This window comes from Suricata suricatta, chromosome 6 (genome assembly GCF_006229205.1).
Source record: "Suricata suricatta isolate VVHF042 chromosome 6, meerkat_22Aug2017_6uvM2_HiC, whole genome shotgun sequence".
NCBI classification, from domain to species: Eukaryota; Metazoa; Chordata; class Mammalia; order Carnivora; family Herpestidae; genus Suricata; species Suricata suricatta.
Genome location: NC_043705.1, coordinates 55,337,937 through 55,354,541, shown reverse-complemented (window position 1 = coordinate 55,354,541; position 16,605 = coordinate 55,337,937). Strand labels below are relative to the sequence as shown.

Here is a 16,605-nt window from a genome sequence, read left to right as displayed (position 1 = left end):
CTCTCTCCTATTTAAAGTACTATAGTAAGATTTACTTTTTAGAGGATCATTAGCAATGTAGAACATAAAAGAAAATTTGTAGTATTTCACTAGGACCATTACTGATATTTCTTCCTGTTTAAAAAGATTTTAACTTTCTAAATTATAAACAGAACACTAACCACTTATTTTATACAAGTGTAACCAATCAACTAGAAATCATAATTGAAATATAATTCCTATTTAATTTCAATTTTAACATTTAAAAGTAGTCCAGTTAAGCCAGTCTTACTGTTCTAGAATCCGAGAATGGATTATATTCATCAAGTCCTGGTGGAACATTTCTTGTCACTTGTGTAACTGATGGGTCCTGGAATAAAATTCAAAGGAGAATTAAATAAATATTACTTATCCTTCAAGGCACAATTTTGATATTTACAAAGCATTTGCTCCATCTGTATTTCTGGTCACCCAGCAAAGCTAACAGGAAAATAAAAAGATTATCACAATTTATTCAGTCCCATTCTAACAAGGTTGAAATTTATACCCTCAGCCCTCACACTCTCAATGAAAAAACTGGGTTAGATGCAAATCAGGTGCTGGCTGTTATATAAAGAATGAAAATAGCTCTGTGGAAGTAACTGCACAAGAGCACCTCAGCGCATCTTGGGCAAACCCACCATCCTTTCCTTTGAGTTCCACAGTCCCCTCTCCCCCTCCTTTTTTTTTTTTTTTAACAGTATTTTCCATCAGTTTTCTCTACTGCAGATAGAAATACCACATTACAAATCAATATGTACAGGCAAAATCTATAGCATTCAAGATTAAGCACCATTTACTTGTTTTATTCTGCTCCAGTTTTTTCACTTGACTATAGTTTACTTTGTCCTGTCTCTCCTTTTCCAAGTATAAAACATTACCACACTAACCCAATTTTTCAAATCTTTTCATATTAAGCTTCCAAATAACTAAGTCCCAAAATCTTGATTAATCTACTTCTCTTGTGAATTAAAGACACAAACATAATAAACATCTCAGCAAAAACCAACTACACAATTCATGTGAAAAGCATTTGCAAACTGTAATACAGCCTCATTGGCCTTTACATCCCTAATTCCAAACTTTGGTATGCAACAGAATCAAAACAAATTGCTGCAACCCACCTCTAGAGGTCTGGGAAGGGGCCCGAGAATCTGTTATTTCTAACAAGTTCCCAGTGGTGCCGCTGCTGCTGGTTGGGGGAACCACTGCTCTCTCCTCTATGATGTACTTTATCTTTTCTCAAGACAGTCATCAAAATTACCTCTCAAAACTGAAAAGCTGATCTTGTCATTCCCCTCCTCTATTCCTAATCCATTTCAGATTCTTTAGAAGCTCTCCACCAAGACAAAATACAAATTCCTCAAAAAGCAATAAAAGACTTCTGACATCTGGCCTAGTCCCGACCTACCTCTCCAGACTCATCAACTCTCTCTGAAGGACCTTCCCCTTGCCAGATCCTTCACTCCCTACCAAATCAAAGAGATAGTGCAAAGGAGCCTTGAACTTGGCAAAAAACAAGTGGTAAGGAGAAACTAAAAATATGGCACAGACAAAAAAATTAAAACTTTATGCTTGCTTAACAATAAAAAAAGAAAGGGATGAAATTACCTACATACCAGGATTGTCCTCTCAAGTTTACTCAAAAATATGAGGAGCAGGAAGATTATTAAGAAAGAGTGTGTGCCACAGAGAGAAATTTTTTTAAAAAGAAACATGAATTATTTTAATCAAATTTTTCAAGTTGGCACTGCTGTGGTTATCTTAATTTAGAACTGGGTTTAGGGGGTTGCCTGGCTGCTTCAGTTGGTGCAGCTTGCAACTTTTGACCTCAGTGTTCTGAGTTGAAGCCCCACGCTGGGTGCAGGGATTACTTAAAGTAAAAAAAAAAAAGTTGTTGTTGTTGTTTTAAGTGCATGTAGGGTCAATAAGTAGAGACTTAACAAATCCTGATGGTTCAGACGCAGTCTCTATGCCATTCCCCTCATCCCAACCCACAAAGCCACGTGACCTGGGAGTCCTCCACACCATACTCTTCCTTGGCAATGCTTCCTGGGTTGGAATAATCTTCAAGGTTGGATCAACCCAGCAATCTCCTTTCTTAAAGACTCAATCGAAAGAACACTTCACATGCTAACAAAATCCCTGATACCTGAGTCAGTACAACACAGGCTTAGTGCTCCCTAAGAGCTTGATATTCATCTCCCTCAGCATTTATTTCACTGAATCATGATGATCTTCATACAATTCCCTTTTCCCAAATTAGACTGTCACTTCTTTGCATACAAAAAACAGATTTTTTATTTCATTATGCAGGTCTGGTAATACTGTTTGAGTGATAATTACCACCCCAAAGAGAAAAAAAATCTAAAGAGTAATTCCTTAGGATAGAATCATCAGTAATAACAAGAAACACTTCCTAAAAAAAATTAAATAAAATTTAAAAAGTACATGTTTTAAATTCAAAAATTTAAGTAAAAAGATGTTTGATCTCACTCATGAGAAAAAATACTAATTAAAACTACCCTGACCTATTCATTTCCCACCTATCATAGTAGCAAAAATCTACAAGTCTGATATAGTCTAATGACAAAGGTATAAGGAAATAAGAATCCTCATATATTACTAATGGATACAGAAATTGTTACAACCTGTAATGGAAGGACAATTGGCAACAGCTAGCAAAATTACATCTATACTTACTGACCCATGATCTCACTTCTAGGAATTTATTCCAAAGAGCAAAGTACTATTTATAATAGCAAAAGACTAGAAACAACCTAAATGTCTATCAATAGAAGAGAGTTGAATAACTATGGTACATGGACATGATAAAGTACTATGCAGTTAAGTATTACACAGTTATATAATAGTATAAGGAAATCTATACACTACTATGTATGAATGAATGAAAAAGTACAAAACAATATAACTAAAATGTTCTCTTATTCAAAGAAAAAAATTAATGTGTATGTGTTTACTTAAATTTTTAACAAGATGAAAAAACCAAGGCACCCGGCTGGCTTAGTCAGAAGAGCATGTAACTGTTGATCTCGGTGTTGTGAGTATGAGAACCATGTTGAGTGGAGATTACTTAATTAAACTTTTTTAAAATAAAAAATAGGTAAATAAAATTTTTTAATGCTTATATTTATTTTTGAGAGAGAGAAAGTGCAAATAGGGGAGGAGCAGAGAGGGAGACGGAGGACCTAAAGGAGTCTCTGTGCTGACAGCACCCAGCCTGATGTGGAGCTCAAACTCATGAATCAGGAGATCATGACCTAAGCCAAAGTCAGATGTTCAGATGGACCACCCAGGTGCTCCCGTCAATAAAATTTTTTAGTAAGATGAAGAAGCCAAAAACTACTAATATGAATAATTATCTATAGGCAGATGAAGAGAACAGTGATAAGAGAGCATAGGCTTGGAAGCCAGACTTTGCTGAATGGATCTCATTTTATAGTTTTTACTTTAGAACCAGAAAAATACTACATAATTAAAAAAAAAAAAAAAACCAGGGAAAGTAAAATGTAGCGTCAGAAAGTCCCAACTCTCTTTTCTAAATACACACAGTCAATTATCAAGTGTCTTAAAATTCACAAATCCTACATATGGTACAACTTAGCTCCAAAGTGACACAAAATGAACTCATTCTTCCAATTTTCTACTTTTAACTACAATAATGAAAATGTACTTGGTTTCCTTCTGGATTCTAGAAAAGCTTAATCCAGGCTGAGTTAACTGGCATTTTAACAAAATCATTGTGTCAAGTTAACAGAGTTCACTTCTAGTTGGTCTGGAATTTATCCTTAACATAGTTTTAGGTGACAAAGCAGTATTCATATATACCAGATTTGCCAAGATTTAGGAAAATAAAGAAGTGCTACCTCTGAATTCTTACTTAACTAACCTTTCAAATTAGTTTTAATAAATGTAGATAATGTTAAGGAGGCTGCAGTCTCAAAACTAGAAGAAAACACCAAAGCTGAAGATGTAATAATGAATAATCTTTTAAAGCCTCTAAGTGTCTGGCACTTACACTACTTTGGATTCTTGTTATGATCCTCCCCGACAGATGATATTATTCTATGTCTCGGAGAAAGAAGCTATGACTTTGAAAAGGGTCAAGAAACTTCCTGAAGGACAGTTAGTATAGCTCTGAGACAAAATATGAAGCCCCAACTTTCCAATGCCTGTATATATACTCTTTCCAATGATATACTAAAAACAAAATTTACCACAGTTACAACTTTATCAAAAAAAGGCACTAGGTGAGTTGATTATTAATGATTCAAAATTTAGCAGGAAAATGTGCTTTCTTTTCAACACAACAAAAGGAAACTGTTTCAAGCGCTAAGGTGCTGGCCTCTACAGCAGTGGCTGTCAAACTCAACACACACTGGAATCACCTGGAGGGCTTGATAAAACCCAGACTACTGAACCCCGTTCTAAAATGTACTTGATGTATGGCATGCTGCCTGAGAATTTGCACTTCTAACAAGGAAAACAATCTGAGATAGTCTCATTTTATTGACTTAAAAGAATATACTAGGCTTCTGAATTTTATTAACTGTCAAAAAAGTGTAGACATTCTTTAGAACTTAAATACCCTATTTGGATCTGACTATCCATAAATATTAATATTACATATTTATTTAGTTAAGCCAAGGCTATTCTACTAAACCTTTCACACCATTTAACTTCATAGTCATACTTCATTTAAAACCAAGATATATTATAAAAATGTTATTCAAAGAGAATAACTAAGATTTCACAACTAGCATAATTAGGTTTTTTGTATCTTTAATTCAGGTTTCTTTGCCAAATCCTCTATGGTAGTGTACCTTCATTACATTTCAAAGGATTTCATCCACCATGCATTAAATTGGGTAGTTCACCATCACGTCACACATAACCTCTCAGGTAGATTCTAATTTGGCATAAAGTATTTTCTTTCACCATCAGCTAGATTCTTGCGAATCAACCTCAGTATCTTGCTTATTCTTCTCTCCTCCATACCATTCTCAAGCTAAACAGTCTAATAAGAAAATAGTTTACATGGATGGTTGTGTATCAACATATATTATATATCCACTTAATATGGATACATAAACTTAACGGGTTGGAGTTTCAAGATTACATTCAAAATCTCATGTATCTTAGGTACTTGTTCTGTAATAGAGTACTAGTCTAGGAATCAGAAACTAAGTTCCTGGCAATGACTAGACTCTGAACTAATGCAAGACACCTAAACTGCCATTTTCTTATCTGTAAAATAGGTGAAATTTTTGATAGATATTGTCTTGGTCAGTTGCAGCTATGAAATGTTAGGCTGTAGGTTTTTAAGTCTTTACCATCTGAAAAGCTGACTGCCTGTATTCAAATCCGAGCTGTGCTAATAAAAAACTATAAACTTTCAACAAGGCGATTCATATTTCAATGTGATTCAGTTCCCTCATCAGTAAAACATAGCCTAGAGCTCATAACTACTACATATAAAATGCTTAATACTCTTCCTGTACATGGAAAATAGTAACTGATAGCTAAGATTGTAATCATTACCACTATGAACAAGTAAGGAAAAAACCAGCATTCTGTTTATGATTAATGGAGATATTAAGAATGTATAGCACATCATATATAATGAATAGGCCAAAAAACACCTACAGCTACCTTTTGAGGAAAGCAACCAGACCTTCTTTGCCCAACCTTTGTGTCATGTGACCCTGTTGTCTTCACTACATGTTAAAGGATGAAGAATTGGCCTCTGTGCCAATTTTTAGAACTGGACATGAGGAAGCCTGGTAGACGCCAACAGAAACAATTCTATATTGGATAATGATTAATCAATTAGATCCTATTTCTTGAGCTGCTTGAATAGGAGACATTATAACTGGTAATTACTAGTAGCAGAAGAGGCTGACACGAGTCATGGTAGAAAAACAAACAGAAGCTAATGAGAAGATGACCAGAAAAGGGAGCAGCAGGTACAAAATATGAGGGGAAAGAAAATTACCAAGGTTGCCAATGTGTCACCAAAGCAAAGAGAGGGCCAAAAGAGTTACTGCTATTCTGGTTGGTGAAGAATGACTTGCTGTTATAGGCATTTTCATTGTCTAGAAGATCCTCAGAAAGACCTCAGGGTGAAGGAAAAAAGAGAAGAATGAGAGAAGTACAAGAGGGAAAAGAAATTATTAGAGATCAGTCACCTAACCTTCACCCAAGTAGAAAGCAAAGGGCAGGGGGACAATTTGAGGAAATACATTTTTAGCTCCCAGAGACTGTTCTATTACAATTGCAAAGATTTAGTGTGTTCACCTAAGTTTCCTCCCTCAACAATTCTTACAATAAAGCCCTATCACCTGAGATAACCTGAGCACATCTCCATGATTTAAAACAGGAACAGTTAGAATCAGTACTGTCATTTTGTGTTGCAGTAAAATTATGTAAATATAGTTTACTGCCATTACTATATTTAAATAAAATCTTTTTAGGGCACCTAGATGGCTCAGCTGGTTAAGCAGCCTACTTCACCTCAGGTCATGATCTCACAGTTCATGAATTTGAGCCCCGAGTCAGGCTCTGGGGTCACAGCTCAGAGGCTGGAGCCTGTTTTGGATTGTGTGTGTGTGTGTGTGTGTGTGTGTGTGTGTGTGTCTGTCTGTCTCTCTCTCTTCCCTCCTCTGCTCAACTCTGTCGTTCAAAAATAAATAAATGTTAAAATAAATAAATAAACATTTAAGAATAAAAATAAATAAAATCTGTAAGATTTTTTTTAAGCATGGACATTGATTCCTAGTATACATGGCTCTTGAAATGTTTACTAGTCCAAATTAAAATATGTTGTAAGTGTACAACACAGCATGTTACTGACTTCAAAGATTTGCAACAAAACAATATAAATATAGCTCATGAATAACTTTTATGGTAATTTGTACTAAAAAGATATTTTGTATATAAAGGGTAAAATATTAAAATTAGTTTCATCTGTTGTTTTTTTCCATATGGCTAGTAGATAACTTTTTAAGTTTATTTATTTATTTTAAGAAAGAGCACGAGCAGGAGAGAGACAAAGAAGAGAGGGAGAGACAGAATTCCAAACAGGCTGCATGCTTTCAGCACAGAACCCCATGTGGGGCTCTATCTCACGAACCAACAAATCACAACCCGAGCCAAAATCAAGAATCATTTGGCTTAACCAAATGAACCACCCAGGCACCCCTAATTTTAAATTACAATGTGGCACAACTTTTATTTCCACTAGACAGGTCTGACTGAAGAATTATAATTTTTTCAAGACTGGCTTATAATTTCACTTTCATCCATTTGGGCAAATTGAATTGTGTTAGCCAAAGGGAAAATAACAAACTAAGACTTAAAGCTAAATTTCTTCTGTTTTTCAAAATTGCAAAAGATGACGAGAGACTTGATCAGAAAGCTTCCCAATCCAACATTTTCATATAACACAGTCACAGACTTTTACTACACTTTTTCATTTCTCTCATACCTTTTTACATGATATAGAAGACAATAATTTGAATATTAAGAACATTTAGAAGAAAATGCATATTTTTAATTCTATCAGGCATGCCTATGAGAAACTGAAGTAGGCTAGAGCAAAGACAAATTCAAGAAAGAAAGAGAATTCATTATTTTAGCACAATAGTACAGTCTTTAATTATGTCACATAATCCTCTGAACAACCTTATAACTTAAACTCTATATCCTTTCTTTGACTGCTGAGAATACTAGCTCACATATTGTTAATGTCATTTGCCCAAAGTCATATAGCTAACAAGTGACATGGTAGGATTCAAATTCAAATCTGACCCTAAAGATCGAGTTCTTAGAAGAAAATGTAATAAAGAATACAAATTTATGTTTACAACAGTATCTCCTCTAAAGAAAAAGACTGAATTAAACATGGCATTGCTCCAGCAAAACTTAATTAAAATACTCTTCAATAGCTCTGCTTGATCCAATCAATATTATACAGTAGACTAGGAAACTTGATTAAACAAGTCCCAAGCTAGAGGCTACGAGAGGCCCTACCTTCATGGAGTTATATATTTTTTTCCTACTTTATATGTCTCAGAGCTACTATAATTACATCAATTTAATAAATACTGAGAATTTCACTTACCTAGAGAATTACTAGTTTCTAAATGCCCCAATTATTTTTTAAAAAAGAAAAGGAACTGTAAGAAGCCATTAAAAATCTGAGCAAGAATCTAAAACACCATGTATTTGGCAAATCTTTTATAAGAGATTGAAAGAAGTGCTTGATAATCACTGAAAAATATTCAGTAAATCATGACTTTTTTTGTAAATTTAAAAAAAATTTTTTTTTCTAATGTTTTATTTTTGAGAGAGAGAGAGAGAGAGAGAGACAGTGTAAGCAGGGGAGGGTTAGAGAGAGAGGGAGACAGAGAATCCGAAGCAGGCTCCAGGCTCTGAGCTGTCAGCACGGAGCCCAACATGGGGCTCGAACCCATGAACAGGGAGATCATGACCTGAGCCAAAGTCAGACACTCAACCGACAGCCACTCAGGCAACCCTAAATCATGACTTTTAAAAACTGATCCTCATTTTCATTACAAGTCATGACAGTCTTAAATTTTATTAAAACATTTTTTATATTTATTTATTCATGAGAGACAGAGCACAAGTAGGCAAAGGGCAAAGAGAGAAAAAGACACAGAATCTGAAGCTGGCTACAGGCTCCAAGCAGTCAGCACAGAGCCTGATGTGGGGCTTGAACTCACATACTGTGGGATCATGACCGGAGTCAAAGTTGGACGCTGAACTGAGCCACCAAGGTGCCCCAAGTTTTATTCAAACCTAAAAGCAACTCCCAAACCAATTTTATGAACCTAAATCAGTACTTAGTATATTAAAACAACTGAAGCAATCACACCCAAGCAAATTTAATGAGATACCACTTCACATCTATTAGAATGGCTACAAGCTAGAAGACAGACGAGTGTTGGCAAGGGTAGAAAAAACTAATCTGTTGGTGGAAATATAAAACGGTATGGCCACTGTGGAAGTTAATAAATGACCTAACAGTTCCACTTCTAGGTATATATCCAAGGGAATGAAGGTATATGTCCACACAAAAATCTGTAAACGAATATTCGTAGCAGCAATATTCTCAAGAGCCAAAAAGTAGAAAGAACCCACATTTTTATCAACTGATATACAATTAAAATGTATATCCATGCATTAAAACTGTTATTGGTAATACGACATGAAGTCCTGATACATGCTACAGTATGGATGAACCTTGGATACATTATGCTATGTGAAAGCTATCAATAATCAGACTTCATACTGCATGATTCCATTTGTATGAAATGCCCAGAAAGCATATTAGTGGCTGCCCAGGGCTAGAGGAGTGGTGAGGAAATGGGGAATGAGTGCTAAATGAAGAATGACAGCCAAGTTTCTTTTTGGGGTGATAAGTATGTAAAATTGACAGTGATGACTGGACAACTATAAATATACTAAAAATCACTAAATTATATACTTTAAGTCAGTAAACTGTGTAGTCTATGAATTACTATACATCTCAAAGCTGTTTTTGTTAATGTTTATTTATTTTTGAGAGAGAGAGGGAGAGAGAGAACACAAGCAGGGGAGGGCAGATAAAGAAGTCAACACAGACTCTGAAGCAGGTTCAAGACTCTGAGAGCTGTCAGAGCAGGGCTCAAACACAGGAGTTGTGAGACCATGACCTGAGCCAAAGTCGGACATTAAATGACTGAACCACCCAGATGCGCAATCAAAGCTGTTTTTTAAAAAGATAATCCAATGTAGTGTTCCTTAAAAGAAATGTTGCCCACCAGCTATAAATATCTAAGTCTACAAAATCTAAATACCACATCACTCATTCAAGAGAAATACTCGTTAGGAAAGAAGTAAGGAGGGATGGGGCAGGGGTAGTAGCTATCTGGGACCACGATGACACCTGAGTTTCCTATTATACTCAATCACCAAAATTTCTTCTGACATTTGAGAAACCAGATAGCTAACAGAGCTATGTTCCCCAATATTAACGCACTTAAGCCTAGAGATATAAAAGGAAAAAGGGCAATCATGAAGAACAGGAAAATAATTAGTCATGTGTCTGTCTGACTGAACTGACCTGCAAGTTCAATCAGCTTTGACCCCTAATGAATAAGTCACTGAATTGATACCCAAGGGGTCAGAGAACAGCAGGGTCCTGCCATGTAAATATCCCTCCATTTTCACTCAACTGTCAAAAGAGATTTTTGTACATAAGCTTTTTTTTTTTTTTCCCCATACACCGTAGTTCTCCACCAAGATTAATGGGTTTTCGGTCAGTCTCCAGTCTGGGAGTCTCCAGTCTCCTTATATTAAATACAAAAATTACCAGAGCAATTAGCACTAAACATGACAACCAAAGAACTATGAACAAATTCTAAAAGGCCTTAGTTTTTTTTTTGTCATGTTACAAGCAGTCAACTTTTAAAATTTATTTTTGAAGGAGAGAGAGAGAGAGAGAGAGAGAGAGAGATCATCAGCCATGGAGAGGAAGTGAGAGAGGGAGACATAGAATCCAAAGAGGGCTCCAGGCTCTAAGCTGTCAGCACAGAGTCCCACCGGAGGCTCGAACTCACCAGCCATGAGATCATAATCTGAGCCGAAGTTGGAAACTTAACCAAATGAGCCACCCATGCACCCCTTAAGCAGTCAACTTTTAAATGTAGTTTTTCCATTTGAGAGTAAATGTATCCTTCATAGAACACTTTCTTGTGAAACAAAATCTGGTGAAATATCCTACTCTTGTTATCTTGGTGGTTAAACTCCCCAGGCCAGTACTTAAAATAAAAAAGCACCACCAAGTGGATGGACCTCGAGGGTGTCATGCTAAGCGAAGTAAGTCAGGTGGAGAAGGACAGATACCATATGTATGCACTCATAGGTCTAATAGGAGAAACTAACAGAGGACCACAGGGAGGGGAAGGGGGAAAGAGAGTTGGGGAGAGAGAGGGACACAAATCATGAGAGACTATTGAATACTGAAACTGAACCAGAGCTGAAGGAGGGGAAGGGGGGCAGGGGGATGGTGCTAATGGAGGAGGGCACTTGTGGGAAAGAGCACTGGGTGTTTTATGGAAACCAATTTAACAATAAGCTATTAAAATAAATAAATAAAATAAAATCATGTAAAGCATCACATTAAAAAAAAAAAAAAAAGCACCACCAAATCCAGAAATTCTGTACAACAATTTCCGGGGCAGGGGGGAGAGGATGTTCACAGTTCTAATTGTGACACCAAAGATTCATCTCCTGCTAGCTTTCCAGGACTCTGAAAGTAATCATAAGGTTAAAAAAACTGTTAGACTCTAATGTATTTTTTTTTAAATACCAGATGTCCTTTCCAAAAATTGTGAACATTAAACAACCAAGTGCACAACTTTCCAACATTTAAACAAAACTTACATCATAAAAAAAGAATGAGCTTTACTTATTACACTCAGTTCAAGTTGTGAACCATAACAGCTTCTAAAATCCCTAAGCTTTGTAAGACAACCAGTAATTTGTATGTTTTGTTTTTGTTACTATTTCTGTTAACACTAAAAACTTTAAAAGTTAATAAAAATTAGAGTCTGAGAAAATATAGGCAATTTAGGGGTAAAATAAAGAAGAATAATCACATGTTGTAACCAAAGATAATCTTGCACCATTATTTCCTTTATCTGTTATTTTAAGAGCTTCCCATCTTTGCCTTGATTCAAAAGAAAAATTCCTTTAAGAAATATAGAACAACAACAAATGCTGATGGCAGAAAAATCCAGTAATTTGCCTAAGGGTCACTTAAGTAAAAGGTGGAGAAGCAAACCTAGACAGCCTGACTCCAGAGCCACCGTATTACCTACTTCTATGATTAAAGACACACCTCTGTAAATTTCATTTTCTCCTTCCTCTAACCTCCCTAACACCAGGCTAAGAGCACAGAAATGCCTGTCTGTAATATACATAGTTCACAGCACATTTTCTTATAAACTCCTTGATAAGTGGTGATTAAGAGACTCAAATACAAACATTTCCATTTTAAAAAATCTTTTAATCAAACAGAAAATGTATAGGATATATTTCTTTTAACCCTGGGGAATACATTAATTTACATTTTTACAATATGCCAATGACTTGTAAACAATTCACTAAAATTTATGACTATTTGAAATGCCAAAAATTAAGCATGCTAGGCCATAAATAAAAACACAAGACCAACTAAATCTAAATCAACTAAAACAAGTATCAAGACCTTCAGAAAAATCACTGAATGGTGGTAAAACTGTGCCAGAATACCATCCCTTGGCCATCCCTGGCCAGTATTGCTCACACTCTTCCTCCCACTTTCATTTCTCACCACTTTCTATATGTATTCCAAATCACCACCTGAGCATTCTAACCACCACTGGAAGATTCCCATAGGTAAAATAGCTACCAATAGTTTGTATACAAGTCTCCCACTGCTTCTATCTCTTTGAGAAAGTAGAAACTACCAGTATTTTTGTATACACAGTCTCTATAGTGTGCATTGTTTTGGCTGTGTTTGTGAAGCTACTTTTAATAGCTACATATACTAAATCACTTGCATTCAAATGTCTAATTTTTTTCCTATTATCAAGTCAAAAGTATCAATAACTATACCAAATCCTTTCTTTCTAGTTTGATCTCACCAATACTCAAAATGCACTTTATCATATACATTTATGTGTTCATAACTGCATTCTAAAAACAAGCATAAAACCCATTATTACACTTTTTTATAAAAATGTACTGATGCAAGCACAAACATAAGCAATTGCAACAGTAGCCATGGCAATTTTGGAAGCTAGGCAAGCTAATATACATACTCCAGGGACACTCAGCTTGGGAGCCATTTTGCATGAAATAGAAGGGCTTTTTAGATAATATACATTTCTTTTTCAAGAACAAAGATCTAGAGAAAATAGAGATTTTTGAAGAGGGTGTCAAGATCATTCCATGGAGAAAGAACAGTCTGTTCAATAAATGCTATTGGACAAATAAATATCTACATTCAAAAGTACTGAGTTTGACCTTACGTCACACTAATACAAAAATTAACTCAAAATGAAACTCAAACCTAAATTTAAGAGTTAAAACTATAAAACTCTTAGAAGAAAACCTACAGACAAATCTTCATTACCTCTGATTTGGCAAAGGATTCTTAGATACAATATCAAAACACAAGACACAAAACAAAGATAATTTGGACTTAATAAAAATTTCTAACTCGTGTGCTTTGAAGGATATTAACAAGAAAATAAAAAGACAACTGACAAAAAGGAGAAAGTATTTATAAATCATATACAGTTGACTATGAACAACACAGGCGTTAGGGGGCTGACCCTCCTCCCCCACCACCAAAGGCAATAGAAAATAAGCATGTAACTTTTGATACCCCAAAAACTAATAGCCTACTGTTGACCAGAAGCCATACTGGTAATAGTCAACTGATACATATTTTGTGCATTATATATATTACATACTATATTCTTAAAATAAAGCTAGAGAAAAGAAAATTTTATTACAAAAATCATAAGAACAAAAAACATATTTACAGTAGCATACTGTATTTACTGAAAATGCATGTGTAAGTGAACCAATATTAAACATGTGTTCTTCCAGGGTCAATCATACTTGGATAAGATTTGTATCCAAAAATATAAAAATCTCTTACTATTCAATAATAAAAAAGACAACCCAATTCAAAAATTGCAAAGGATCCCAATAGGTATTTCTCCAAAGATACACAAATGGCCCAAAAGCACACGAAAATATGCTCAACATCATACAGCCATCAGAGGACTGCAAATTAAAACTACACTAAGATCCTCCACTAGGATGGTGAGAATCATAATCAGATAATAAAAAGAGTTGACAAGAATGGAGATAAAGCAAAATACAAAATAGTGCAGCTAATTTCGAAAACAGTCTAGCAACTCCTCAAATGATTGCACATAATTACCATATGACCCAGCCATTCCACTCCTACTAGAAAGAATTTAAAACAAGTGTTCGAACAAAGCACCCAAAGCCAAATGCCAGAGAAATTACTGGATTGCTCTCTTCACACAGGTTTACCAGGGCTTCTTGTGGAAGTTCTTACACAGCAAGGAGGCTCCAACACTTGTCTGTAGTGTGAAGACAAAAGCTACAAGACAGTATAGGCTGTCTCAGTAGGAACAAATGAAACAATAAAAGTGTTAAGGAGATCTGGGCAAAGTCAAATCCAACCAACCTCCACACATCATCTTTTATATCCCTCACCTATCTGAAGTTGGAAAATTTTCTCCCTTGTGATTTAACATCTCCTTGTGTTTGGATTTTCATTACTCTATCACCAAAAACTAGATACAGGCTTATTAATTAAATCATGTAGGCCTGTATTCTTTCATTTAGATCTGTACTTGATCTAAATGCAGGCTTAATTCTATCTCAGTTTTGCCAAGAAAATGTTACTTCCCAATTATCTTTTGGCAATTCTGGTTGAAAGAAAAAGACTCAAGTCATCTCAAATGCTGGGGAGGAAAGGATATTTTAAACATACATACAGAAAGAAGGATGCCAAGTTTCAGAGACTGGAATTCTTCAAAATGTAGCTATATTTCTTGTAGTTCAAGAGCAGCTGTATTAAAAAACAGGAATTACAGAAAATGACCTTCAGAAGCCCTGGTCAATTACTACTCCAGTACTTTGTGATTAAGGTAATTTGGCTCTTAGGGCACCTGTGTGGCTCAGTGGATTAAGCATTTGACTTGGTTTCAGCTCAGGTCATGCTCTCCTGGTTCAAGAGTTCAAGCCCTGTATCAGCCTGAGTGCTGCTGTTGCAGAACTTGCTTGGGATTCTGTCTCCCTCTCAATAAATGAATAAACTTTAAAAAAAAATTTTAAGATAATTTTCCTCTTTCCTCATGTCTTTCTAAGGTTATTCCACCATGACTACATGACTTTTTCTCTGTGCATGTTCCTGAAAAACATAGATCACTGAACTATCACTGTTCCTGTTGGAGCAAAATTTTGTATCAAGCCATCTTACCTGCTCCTGATCATCTCAGAGAATGGTTTTCCTTGGGCCAGGTAGCTTCAATTAAGATTAGTCAATTGATGACAGTATTGCAACAGTCACAACAGAGGACATGGTCATTTATATGTAAGCAACCACTTAGGGCTGCTCTCCGAGCAAAGCTTGAGGCTCAGAGCATAGCAGCCTCCTAAAATACAAAGCTTCCTATCTAGCTTAGATGATCAGACTCAATTCCAACGTCTAATAGATTACAACAGGAGAGAAGTTATGAATCACAAAATGGTCCATACAAGTAGAAAAATCTAACAATTACAGAGTTTCAAAGTAGAAAAACTTGGAACCCAAAAATCTCTACCTTAGTATCTCTGATACATCATCCAAATTCTGCTTGATTCCTTCAAGTGCTCGGGAACTCCATACCAAAAAAAGCATTTTCAGGCTATTCTAACATGTTTTTAAATCTTCATGTTAGGGCAAAAATCTACCTTCACGTAAACTCTGGCAATTAGCCTTAAATTTTTTCTCCTGAAGCAAAAACAGATTTATTCACTCCACTAAGAACACTTTAATTATCTGAATATCTCACTTTCCTTTAGCCTTCAATAGACTAAACCCAATGAGTAATTTAAACTCAGTATTCTTCCTAGGATTTGATTCCAGACCCATGACCATCCTGACTTCTTTAGGCACAGCCTTTTTGATTCAAACCACTCTTTAAATAATCACTTGGAATTGAAGACAAATACGTATGGCTTGGAAAAGAACAGAATACTGCAGATTCATTTTTAGGAACTTATCACTAATCACTCTGGGGATTCATGTTAAGAAAATATCTTCTAAAAAAATAAAAGAAGGGACTGTTCTTTCTCTAGCCAGGGTTTGTCGAAGTCTCGGTTTTCCTCACTCCTTCTGGGTTATCTTGGTTTCTACGGCTACTTTGCAGCTAGTTGAGTTTTGAGCATCTCCTTCCACTAGAAACCAAAGATCTAGAAGGAGCTTCTGTCTGTGACTAATCTTCAGATGGATTCACCAACGAAGCTTTACCCATCCTGTGGCCCAGAACCTTCTCAGATGGCCAGTGAAGAAAATTCCCAGGGAGCCTCAGCTGCCTTTCGAACTATCTCTGAAATATTAATGAAGAACCTTCGTGAGTTGACTCTCGACCCTACCGTCAAACTCCCTTCCCCTCTACCAGAATATCCATCCCAAGAGGAGAGGGAGAAGAAACCACAGGGACTTGTGGACCGAATAGTCAGCAACAGGAGGATGACTGGAGTCAAGACGGTGTTAAGTGCAAGGAAACAAAGGATGGAAAGGCTAATGTGGTTGGTTATAAACCATCGATACTTCAAACAGCCTTCCAAGGATGAACCAAGAGTGGAAAGGTTTAGATGTAGATGTCACTATTGCCTGTATCATAAAGATCCTTCTGAAGATACCGACACGGAGATTGGTTATGACATGGAGTCGTTATGAACATAAACCTTATTCTACTGTTTTTC

General features: G+C 35.8%; 2 protein-coding genes across 2 annotated transcripts in view; one reads left to right on the top strand and one right to left on the bottom strand.

The window, feature by feature from the left end:
• Window positions 1-16,605, bottom strand: part of SCAMP1 (secretory carrier membrane protein 1) — a 119,299-nt gene that overhangs the window by 93,967 nt on the left and 8,727 nt on the right. Inside the window, exon 2 of the mRNA XM_029942472.1 lies at window positions 272-349. Coding sequence (XP_029798332.1) covers window positions 272-349 — 78 coding nt within the window. The remainder of the gene's footprint in view (window positions 1-271; window positions 350-16,605) is intronic.
• Window positions 16,124-16,579, top strand: LOC115294536 (developmental pluripotency-associated protein 3-like). The gene has a single exon (XM_029942473.1). It carries the CDS (start codon window positions 16,124-16,126, stop codon window positions 16,577-16,579), a length of 456 nt encoding a protein of 151 aa, XP_029798333.1.